This window comes from Pseudophryne corroboree, chromosome 6 (assembly GCF_028390025.1).
Source record: "Pseudophryne corroboree isolate aPseCor3 chromosome 6, aPseCor3.hap2, whole genome shotgun sequence".
Classification (NCBI taxonomy): Eukaryota; Metazoa; Chordata; class Amphibia; order Anura; family Myobatrachidae; genus Pseudophryne; species Pseudophryne corroboree.
The window spans coordinates 556,857,913-556,870,130 of NC_086449.1; the positions used below are offsets into that span (position 1 = coordinate 556,857,913).

The 12,218-nt window shown below is 43.5% G+C and overlaps 1 protein-coding gene across 1 annotated transcript in view; it reads right to left on the reverse strand.

The window, feature by feature from the left end:
- Nucleotides 1-12,218, reverse strand: part of LOC134934622 (dynein axonemal heavy chain 3-like) — a 1,803,147-nt gene that overhangs the window by 26,281 nt on the left and 1,764,648 nt on the right. The window contains exons 72-74 of the mRNA XM_063930015.1: nt 7,611-7,748; nt 4,010-4,270; nt 2,917-3,009 (exon numbers count right to left, since the gene is read on the reverse strand). Coding sequence (XP_063786085.1) covers nt 2,917-3,009; nt 4,010-4,270; nt 7,611-7,748 — 492 coding nt within the window. The remainder of the gene's footprint in view (nt 1-2,916; nt 3,010-4,009; nt 4,271-7,610; nt 7,749-12,218) is intronic.

A 12,218-nucleotide genomic window follows, 5' to 3' on the forward strand; every position in this document is an offset into this window, starting at 1 on the left:
ATTGGAACGGTAATCTGCCTTGCCCGAAGCATGATGAGCAAAGCGAGCCATGCGAGGGGACACAGTGCACTAATTCGGCTTCCCGGGCACTGTACGCAGAAAACGACACAAACCCCCCAAAAAACTCATGTCGACCTTTTGACCTGTCGACCTAGCACATGTCGACCTAGAAACCGTGTCAACGTTCCAACCCTGTCGACCTAGTGACTGTCGACCTAAACATTGTCGACTTGGTGATCCACTCCCCTGAATTATGCCCAATGTGTTAACATGCATTAGCTGCAGACTTAACGTCTGAGGAAACAGGCTTGTGATTGTACAGGTTGAGTATCCCATATCCAAATATTCCGAAATACGGAATATTCCGAAATACAGACTTTTTTGAGTGAGAGTGAGATAGTGAAACCTTTGTTTTCTGATGGCTCAATGTCCACAAACTTTGTTTAATACACAAAGTTATTAAAAATATTGTATTAAATAACCTTCAGGCTGTGTGTATAAGGTGTATATGAAACATATATGAATTGTGTGAATGTAGACACACTTTGTGTAATGTACAAAGTTACAAAAAATATTGGCTAAAATTACCTTCAGGCTGTGTGTATAAGGTGTATATGTAACATAAATGCATTCTGTGCTTAGATTTAGGTCCCATCACCATGATATCTCATTATGGTATGCAATTATTCCAAAATACGGAAAAATCCCATATCCAAAATACCTCTGGTCCCAAGCATTTTGGATAAGGGAGACTCAACCTGTATAGCTCTGGGCGTTAAAACCAGAGGCTACAAACCCATGGTAAGTACAGTGGCTAACTGGAACCGAATCTAGCCCTTGGAGTCGCACATACCAAAAAGTTAAAAAAATAAAATAAATAGGACATAATTTTAATTGATTAACAGACTTTTAAAATATTTTGTTTTGATATTCTTTATTGTCAAAAACATCACACACACACACACACACACACACACACACACACACACACACACACACACACACACACACACACACACACACACACACACACACACACACACACACACTATTAGCATCATCAGTCATACATACCAACCCCATAAACATGAAACAGTTCTTAGAGGGCTAAATACATGTACATTGTCTACATGATTTTCAAACCTTATTAACCACTGAACTGTCTAATATTTTTTCCAAAAAGCGCTCAGAATTTTTTTTTTTAGGATTGAATTACGTTAAGAATATCTATTAAAAATATATCCAACACAACTTTATTTAAAAAATTGTGATTTCACGTTTTCCAGCAGTGATCAGCTGCACAGTAGGTACTGGGGGAGGGAACAAGGAAGGACCAGGGGCCAGGAGGTCTCTCGGAGATTGGCAAATAATCTTCCAGCAGTTGCCCAGTCTGTGTTTCTGACTGATTGCATCAGATGTGGCCATTTCAGGGAAAGACAAGACTGGCTTGGCCATGCCAGGCTAGTGGCTTACAGATGTAGCATGTCCTATTGGGGATAAGGCATGCCACGGTAGCCAGTGCACTGTGAACAAGTGCTGAGCCCAGGGAGCAGCACACTGAAACAGTTTTTTCCTGGGACTGCAGAGTTTGAAGCTATAGCATCTGGCATATTTGACTGGTTAACAAGGGCTAACCAGCCAAATATATCTGCTACAGGTAAGTGTTACCCAGTGCAAATAAAAGAAGCTTCCTCTTTATCAACAATTTTACATACCCCCATCCCCTGGGCTGAACATTTTTTTACAATCATACCATACTTCTCTGCAATCATTTCGGTTTGTCTAATATAAATGGTGCGGAAAATGCAATGGCACAAACTAGCCCACTTAGTACTTTAAACCATATGTAGACATACAGTCAGCAGGATGAGAGTTAAACTCTTGTGTAATCCAGTCAAGAGATTCAGGCCCAAATGTACAAAGCCTTAACAAGGCCCTCATTCCGAGTTGATCGCTCGCTAGCTACTTTTGCAGCCGTGCAAACGCATAGTCGCCGCCCCGGGGGAGTGTATTTTTGCTTTGCAAGTGTGCGATCGCATGTGCAGCCGAGCGGGATGAAAAAGTTTTTAGCAATTTCAGAGTAGCTCTGAACTTACTCAGCCCTTGCGATCACTTCAGCCTGTCCGGTCCCGGAATTGACGTCAGACGCCCGCCCTGCAAATGCCTGGACACGCCTGCATTTTCCCTACCACTCCCAGAAAACGGTCAGTTCACACCCATAAACGCCCTCTTTCTGTCAATCTCCTTGCGATCACCCATGCAAATGGATTCGTCGCTAGAAGCATTGCCTAGCAACGATGCTGTTTGTACCCGTACGACGCGCGTGCGCATTGCAGTGCATACGCATGCACAGTAGTAACCTGATCGCTGCGCTGCGAAAATCGGCAGCGTGCGATCAACTCGGAATGACACCCAAAGTGGAGATGGATAAAGAGTGATAAATGACCAGCCAATCAGCTTCCTAACTGCCACTTCAGAGCCGTAACTAGACTTTTTGGTGCCCTGTGCCAGAAAGAGAATTGCATGTTTAAGGGTGAGGCAATCAATTTGCCAGCCGTCGGTATCCCGGCGCTCAGGATACCGATGCCAAAATACCGACAGCCAGCAATGCCGACAGCCGGAATACCGGCTCACAGGGGCTATTCCCACTCCTGGGTGTGCAAGACACCCAGAGAATGGGAATAAATCCTGTGGCAAGCGCAGTGAGCAACTGAGCCCGCAGCATGGCGAGCGCAGCAAGCTCGCAAGGGGACTCATAGTGCTCGCCTCGCTGCCGGCATTCTGGCAGGTGGGTTGCCGTTGTCGGGATACTGACAGTCGGCATCCTACCGGCTGGGATTACATATGTATTTCGTTTGAGTATCTGACTGTAATACATAGCATGGTATTAAAATTGGTTTCACATGCATTCAGTACCTGTTTAGGTAAAGTTGTTAGTATTCCATCAAATAATTCTTCAGTCTCTTTCTGTTCTCTGGTGATATTTGCATTCACATGGAGTCCAAATACCTACATAATATACATGTACTGTATGTTACACTCAGCATACACACTGTGAAATGTGGGAACAGGGTATTAAGAAATGATCATGAATAGATTCTGAATTGAAATGTTATAGAAGTAACATAAGTGGCATTAAATGTAAAAAGCTGTCAGAGAGTATTGGTCAGGTCAGTTTCAGTGAAAAGTAGGCATCTCCCAGCACGCTTTTATTAGGCACCAATGCTCGTGCTTCAAAGAAATGTCCAACTGTCTTAGATTTATCAAAATACTCATTCAGGAAAATTTATGACAGTTGGTACAAAGGAAAAGGTGCTGTTACTCAACCAATCAGAATGCCACTTTCAAGAACAGGTTAAATAAAATAAGATTTTATTGGTTTCTATTGGCAACACCAGCTTTTTTGCTTTGCACTAGTGTTACAACTTCTTTATACTGTTAAAAATATTGATCTATAATTGCTTGTCTAAATTTATTGTGACACCACAATAAAGGTGATCAGTATGATTTACCGATGGTTGGGATGCTGGCCGTCAGTAAACTGACAACAGCATCTTGGCCGTCAGTATGCCGGCAGCAGGGCAAGCACAAAGAGTCCCATTGCGGGCTCACTGCGCTCGCCACGGGTTCTATTCCCACTCTATGGGTGTCTTGAAAACACGAGTGGGAATAGCCCCGGTGAGCCAGGTTTCCGGCTGCCGGTATTGTCAGCAGTGGGGATTCTGGCGTAGGTATCCTATCTGCCGGCATCCCGACTGCCGGCAAATTAACTGCATCCCCAATAAAGACAATAATAACATACAATTGAAAATATGACCTGGTGAAAATATGTTTCAGTATATTATAAAATGTGAACCACATTGTTCTGAATGTGTTGCATCCTTTGACAGTATCGTTCAATCTTAATTAGTAACACTAAGCAGGAGATTTTTTTTTTTTCAGAATTGCTTTTATTTAATAAGCTGTAATACAGATTGACATCTACCAGGTTTATTGTGAGACCATATACCTCTGGCTCAGCGTTGAGGGGAAGGCTTTTTATGTATTCCATGTAACTGTCATGGGTACCATTTTTCGGAGCAAAATATTTTCCACTGGGAGAAAATGTGTAATGGTCTTCAGTAATTACAGAGACACAAAGGAATGTGTCCAGCAAGCTCATAAGAAGACGCCTGTCGTGATCATCTGTTACTCTCCCTCCATAGTTGCATTCCCCAGTAAGATAAATGACGGCATCAAAAGGAGTTTCTTTGTAATCATTGATGAACCACTACAAGATATTAGACAAATCTTTTCATTAATTATTTCTAATTTGTGTTTTTATGCAAACTGTTTTTATTAAGTTTTTCATGGTCAAGAGTGCAAATACAGTCACAATATTATTAAGTGTCACATATCACAAGAATAAAGTGTTATCAAGTTTGTACTGAATTAGTTCTAATTTGATCATAAACACACTGCAAAATTACATTTATTGTTCTAATTGCAAATATTTACAGGTATTCACTAATCACGGCACACATTGGCCCTCATTACGAGTTGATCGCTCGCTAGCTGCTTTTAGCAGCAGTGCAAACGCTAAGCCGCCGCCCTCTAGGAGTATATCTTAGCTTAGCAGAAGTGCGACCGAAAGGATCGCAGAGCGGCGTCTAAATTTTATCAAGCAGTTTCTGAGTAGCTGCAGACCTACTCCTACCTTGCGATCACTTCAGACTATTTAGTTCCTGTTTTGACGTAACAAACACACCCTGCGTTCGGCCAGCCACTCCCCCATTTCCCCAGGCACGCCTGCGTTTTTATCCAACACGCCTGCGTTTTTTCACTCACTCCCCGAAAACGGTCAGTTACCACCCAGAAACACCCACTTCCTGTCAATCACTCTGCGGCCAGCAGTGCGACTGAAAAGCATCGCTAGACCTTGTGTGAAACTGCATAGTCTTGTGTGAAAGTACGTTGTGCGTGCGCATTGCGCACCATACGCTTGTGCAGAAATGCCGCTTTTTTTACCTAATCGCCGCGCTGTAACCGAAAGCAGCTAGCGAACAACTTGGAATGACCACCATTGGCCCTCACTGTGCATGTATGCTGTGTGATTTGTGGCATTTGTGATTTGTTTTCTACTACATGCCATACAAATGTATGTAATCTGTGCTGTAAGGTTTAAAGTCATGTAATTCACAAATGGTACACTAAACCGGTCCAAAACACTATAAAACAACACAGTATACGGATGATTTATTAGCCCTAAAATCATGAGAACCACAATAATTCTTTATGTGAGTAAAAGTGTGCACGCACCTATTTCCTCTCCATCAGAGTCATATTTAAGGGCCAGGTCACCCCTAGGCGCAACAATATTGGTGAACCCCCTTCGCAAATGCACATAGCTGCTGAGCCACTCTGCATAGACATCATGCAGACTCAGGCACCGTCCACTTCATGATGGCCGGGGCTGGTCCCAAAGTCCTCTGGCAGACAGCAATTGGGTATGTAGCCACAACCTCTCTTGCAGCTTCTGCATGCAAATTGCCACCTGCATCCCTCCACCCCAAGTTCCGCTACATAAAAAATGGATCAACGGCTCTGATTTAGGGAGGGTTGGGGACAGGGAAACATGCCTAATTATTAGGAAAAGGATTCAAGTGTGTAGAGAGAGAGAGAGAGCAATTGGGAAAAGACACAGGTGATACAGTGGAGAGCAGTTCATATAACTGCATTGCTTTTGCTCCATAAAAACATGTTAGAAATTGCTAAAGTCCAAACACTGTGTCAATTCCTGAATTTTACAGTTTGCCTGTAAGTGTATAGGTTTCCTTTTTTGTTTTGTTGTCTATAAATTATTTTTTCTTATTGTAATTAATTTCACCACCACTAGATGGCAATATCTAACTAGGCATTACATTAATATTATTAAGAGCAGAGATTAGATAGATAGATAGATAGATAGATAGATAGATAGATAGATAGATAGATAGATAGATAAATAGATAGATAGATAGATAGATACCAGTTTTGTGTAATTGAATAATATACAAACTAACATATTTCTAAACTTTCTAAAAAAAAAAAAAAAAAAAAGTCTTCTGTATACTGTAGGTTCATTTTTCTATCTCCAGGGCATTTTCAATCAAAATCTATTTTACTGGAATTGCTGCTTGCTTCAAATATTTGCAGATGATTTAGATAGTAGCATTTAACTCCCAAAATACTGAATATTTTATTGTGTGAAAGTGAAACACATTTTGTCAGGGTTTTGTCACTAGGTCAGGAAAAAAACATTAGTTTACCTCTTCTTCCCCACCTTGACGATTGCTTGACAGCAGTGAGAAATTGCTGTCAGTGGCAGAAAGCCAGTCTGTCCCGGACACTAGGTGAGTTAATACACTTCCCTGCTGTGTTCTGCCAGCCGCAACTATGGGGGTAATTCAGACTATCGCAGTCTGAATCTTTTTGTGGAGTGTGCACGCGCAGTGGCCACACTGCGCATGCATACCCCAGGAGCCCAGTGAGATGCTATCAGAATCTCTGGGCTACGATCGCCTCTGCCAGATTGACAGGCAAAGGCAGTGGCGGGGCGGGAGGGGGCGTGCCAACGGTGTTAGAATGCCATTGGCGGGGTGCAGTCTGGACAACGGACATGTGGCCGGACCATTGGGAACGGGCCGCGGCAATTGCATGTCACACGCAGCCGCTGCGACCCAGGATGCGGTGAGAAGCTCCCTGCCAGCGTGCAGGAGCTGCATTGGTAGGGAGCTACTCATCAGGTACAAAAGCATTGCCGCTGTGCGATGCTTTTGTACCTGTGCGGCTGGGCAGAGCCAGACATGTGGGGCGGGCTTGCTCTGTGCTGGGCGTCCCCCCACATGTATGTGAAAGTGATCGTATATGTGCTAAATTTAGCACCTCTACGATCAACTCTGAATTACCCCCTATGTTTTAAATAACCTCTCGCAGCTAAGACCTCCATCCTTGTGTTGATGGCTTCTCTGTCACTAGACAGTGTTTCTCTAGATCAGCAGATAACACTAAGGGGGTAATTCAGACCTGATTGCTGGGCAGCGATTTTTGCAGCCCTGCGATCACATAGTCACCACCCACTGGGGGAGTGTATTTTAGCTGTGCAGGTGCGCAAACTCTTGGGTAGCAGAGCTGCACAAACTGATTTTGTGCAGTCTCTGCACAGCCCAGGACTTACTTAGCCGCTGCGATCACTTCAGCCTGTCCAGGACCGGAATTGACATCAGACACCCTCAGTTCCAACACTTGGACACGCCTGCGTTTTTCCAGACACTCTCTGAAAACGTTCATTTGCCACCCACAAACGCCCTCTTCCTGTCAGTCACCTTGCGATCGCCCGTGTGATCGCTTTTCTCGCACCATCCCATCGCTATGCATCGATCCCCGTTGCTGCGGTCCACCGCGCCTGCGCATTGCATACGCATTTCGGACCTGCTCGCAGGCTGTGAGAAAGCGATCAGGTCTGAATTTCCCCCTAAATCTAATAAGGGTCAGAGGTGGATCAACTGATGGATTAAATTAACAATGTTTTCTACCACTACTTGCAATAAAATAAAGGTTATAATATAAAGAGACAGTCTGGCATACAATACCTGGAGTTGTTTAGCACTGATTTTTAGATCCGAGTCATTGAATTCATAGGGTATGTTCCAACCAAGTGATCCATATGTGCGCCTCTCCTGCACAAGTGTGTGGAAAAAGCACAGTCCAAATAACAGCTTTTTCCATACCTAGACAGAAACAAAAATGATCCGTAACCTTGGAAAGTGACGCATAGTAGTCTAACAAAGTCGAGTGTGTGATACAGTAGTTACTGTATAATATACAGTCACTATTAGGAATAATTGATTGATATTTTACCTTTATTTTAGGACTATAACAGCATTTACAGACCTATTTGTACCTTGCACATTAATAACATTTTACTGACAAAAAATGTAGATTTAACTGATAAAAAATAAACTTTATGAGAATTGTTTCTAGAGTAAAAATACATTACACTTCTATGGAGACACTGGGAGAAGCGGATAGATTCACTTGTGAGTGGAAATCTGGCCCAGATATACAGTACAATCCAAAACATGCAGGCTTGGACTTGCTCACAGGGTTGCATGGGAACCCCCTGGTGGGCCCCATTGGCTGTGGGCCCACCTCCTCCTCTAAAGATCAGGTTCTAGACCTGAATTATACATATGTTACATTATACTGTACAGGACTATGGTGTATTGTCTACAGTGCATTGCTGATATTAATCTATTACAGTATCATGCATGGATTATATTTATCAAGGGGCCCAGACCATGCACACGCTAATGGTTAGCCAAGCTCTATGTTTGTAGGCCACACCCCCTCTAGAGGCTTGCCACTCCCCTAATTATGGGCCCCTACCACTGCGTTCCCCTTAATGCCTGTCACGGCCAGCGAGAGCTGGCGCTTTCCCATCCGGGCGCTGTGGACTCACACTCTGCAGCGCTATATCGGGCGGAGGTGGCTAGAGGGAGCTGTGGCTGGTGTGCGGCAGGAGTCCGGGAGGCAGGAGGGGGCAAGCTGACAGCAGGAGAAGCTCCATGTGGACAAGGTCCCGCCATTTTGGTTATGACACATGATCTGGGGAACCAATCAGAGGCTTGTTCCAGGTAATTCCAGCTGCACCAATCCCAGGAGAAGACAGGGTATTTCTGGGAGCATCCTGGGGCATTCTGACGCCAGTGCAATGTCTGCTGCAGTCTAGTCTGCATGCTAGTGCTCTGTGCTCCCAGTTTCCAGAGTAATACTTGTCCCTGGTTCCTGTAGTCCTTGCAGTCTCATTATCAGGGTCTCCGCTTGTCTAAATTTATATATTCATAGCCCGTAAGTCCAACTGCCGACACCGCTCCGCTTCTGATGCCTCCGTTGCTGTTCCAACCTGCGAGAGTTCGGCTCAGACCCAGATCACGGTATACTGGTGCCCTCGCACCTCCCGGTGTGACCATCTCGGACCAGGTGATCTGGCACCGTCCTCCATTTCTTTATCTTTGCTCTCAAATATAATACACTACATGCGAAGGAACTTTATACAGCCAGCTCGCTTCCATCCCGGAGAGACCATCTCCCAGCCTGAACTCAGTCCAGTAAATCCTGTTTCAACCAACACCTTTGAGGACAATAAGAACTTGGTCCAGCCCACCCACTTCCATCCCGGAGAGTCCGCCTTCAAACCAGCTTGGAATCACCAGCCCCAGTTAGAACCCTACTGACAATGCCCCAGTCTGACGCTGACAACATGTGCAGTTAATGACATTGCAAGATAGATTGGGAGCACAGAATCAGATTATTGTCTCACAATGTGACTCAGCATACATGTAGTAGTGACTCACAGCACAGTACATACAGTATGGAAAATCTAAACTTTATGAAGCAAATTCACCTAGCACTGATGTCATGTTAGTCTCAATTCATCTATGGAAACAAGCACCATAGTCTTAATTATAGATAGAAGGTAGTGAACATGAAAGTGCAAATATCCACCCCAGAATGTACTGGCTATCCCATAAAACACTACATTTAATAGCAGTAACAGAAATACCCACAGGCTATTGCCAGCAGTGTTAGAGCTCTGATTAGCTAACAGTAACTTTGTAGCCATTATGCATAGAAAAGAACAACACTTGTAGTTACTGTTGCTAAAATTCCTGCAGGTCATATGCATTAAAAATATGTATTATTGTAGATCCCCCTTTTTTAATTTCCCCTCCCTTTTCTTTATATCTTTGTCGATAAAATCCTAAATAAAAATGACTGAAATTAAAAAAAATAAAAAAAATAAAAAGATATTAGAAAATGGTTATGTGCTATGAATTCTGGGACTTATTTATATGTCCCACATTGCCAGTCCCTAGCAAGGTGAAGGCTAGTGTATACTCTGTTCAGGTGACTGGCATCATAAACAATTTTTTGCTGCTGGAATATAGTAAGTGCTTCTCTGTATTTATTTCTGTCTGTGTATAATGGTCCTATACAGTGGACACACATATCTTCCTTCCTACTATATGTGATCTGCAAAGCACATTTCTGCATATTCTATTCATTACAAAGCAGTGTTCTTTAAGATGATGTTCAAAAGAAAACAAGAAGTCTGTCGTGACCTTAGCACAGAATAAAACCTGACTGTTGGAGATGGGAGTAGGGAGCATTTTTTGGAAAATCTCACATAGAGCTTAACTTCTCCGGAACCCAGTGTTCTTTTATTATTCTGAGAGATCTTACTGCTATTGCAAAGGTCACTCAGTGTGCGAGAATTCTTAGCTTTCCTGCCTGCAGAAATCACTTGAGGGGAAAGTAACTAAGAGACGTGAACATCCTAGTTACCATAAATGTACAGTATGTGTTGTCATAGTAGTTGCAGCTTATACATTTTCTGCATTTTCTATGTTTAAAAATAACATTAAAGCCATGTAACCCAGACATCAGTAAGTAGGATATATAAAGTATAATGTCTAGGTACCCTTTCTCTCAGCCTAAGGGCCAGTGCAAGTCAGCCACAATTACACAGACATTGCACACATGGGAATAAATGGGTATATTTGCCTTTATGCTGTATTCTATGCATCCCTGCGGGTGGACCTTTGCTGTCCGTCTGCTTGGTGTAGTACCAGTCATCATTATCAGTTTATCCCTGGTGCACCAGACGCAGTTACACTTCCGACTGACTCTGTGTTACCTGCAGACAGGGGCGGATTGGGAACAAAAAGTGGCCCTGGAAAAATTTGTACTAGTGGCCCCACATGGGCAGCACCAGAGGTGTAAGGTCTAGCCATGGGCCATGGCAGCAGCACCCTCCCCCCCAAGACTTTCCAGATAGTGGGCATGTCCAGCATCAAGGGGGGAAGTTAAAAAGAAATAAAATTAAATGTTATGAGCACATTATATGATACACCTTCAGAATTTAGGAAACTATATCCTTCTTTAGAAAGATATATTTTCTTGCTTATTGCATTAATCGTATCCCAATCACTATTCACTCAATCTTAATGTCAGCCAAGCAGGCAGACAGAGCATACACTAGATCATCTGCAATCACAGGCTAAGTGGCAAAGTCATTTTCATATATACAAATTATTTAGCATCTTATTAATTATGTCTATAAAAAGGACCACATGTCCACAAACAAAACAGGCCCCACGGGTGCGTCGGCCCACCGGGAATCTTCCCTGTAAACCCTATGGCCAATCCGCCTCTGCCTGCAGATAAGGCATGTATGTAAATGCAGAGCGGGCATTCATGTAAGCCACATGCTTGATGACAACTGCATCTTTCTGTGAGATCATGGCACAAATGGGCACCCTGCCTACAGCAAATCACATAGCTCAACCCAAAGCAGCTAGTACCTATGGAGATAGACTTCCTCCTGAGTGCACATGCCTCCTGCCATCACCTGGCAACCAATCAGCATTGAAGTAACATTTATCATTTGTATTCTATAAAATTATGCAGAGCAGCTGATGGTTGCCATGGGCAACTTCTCCACCGGCTAACTTCTCTACTCTTATCACTGCTTAGTACATCTCCCCTTCAATACCTGATTCTAAGGGGCCTATTTACTATGACTTGGACAGAGATAAAGTGAATTGAGATAAAGTACCAGCCAATCAGCTCCTGACATTTTTCAAACCCAGGCTGTGATATGGCAGTTTGGAGCTGATTGCCAGGGACTTTATCTCCGTCCACTTTATCTCCATACAAGACTTAGTAAATAGAACCCTAAGTCAGATACAGTTGCAGTCATTCTTGCATCTTTTGCTGCAGCTTTATGCAAATGCCACTACAAAGCTCTTCTCTGGTGTACATCCATACATCCGATTGTGCAAGGAGTGAGGCACCCACTGACAGTGTCTATAAACGCTGTATTACCAAGTGTTAATCTTTAGATGGACCGTTGGCTGCACCATCAAAGCTTGCAGCAGCCCTATGATAGGTGTAGTTCCTCTGTATGGCCTCCTATGTGAGTGACTGTGCATCTTTGTGTACAACCACTATCAGTGATACACCTGCAACAACCTATAAGGTCCAACATCTCCATGTGTCTTATTAGTCACCCCTCCGTTACCTCCCAGTCCCCTTCTAATAATGCTCCTTACTTTTCTGCTACTGCAACTCTGCAAGCAAAATCAGGACGCATACGCAGATGAGAAAACATCACTCTGCTGTGTCACCACCTCCGA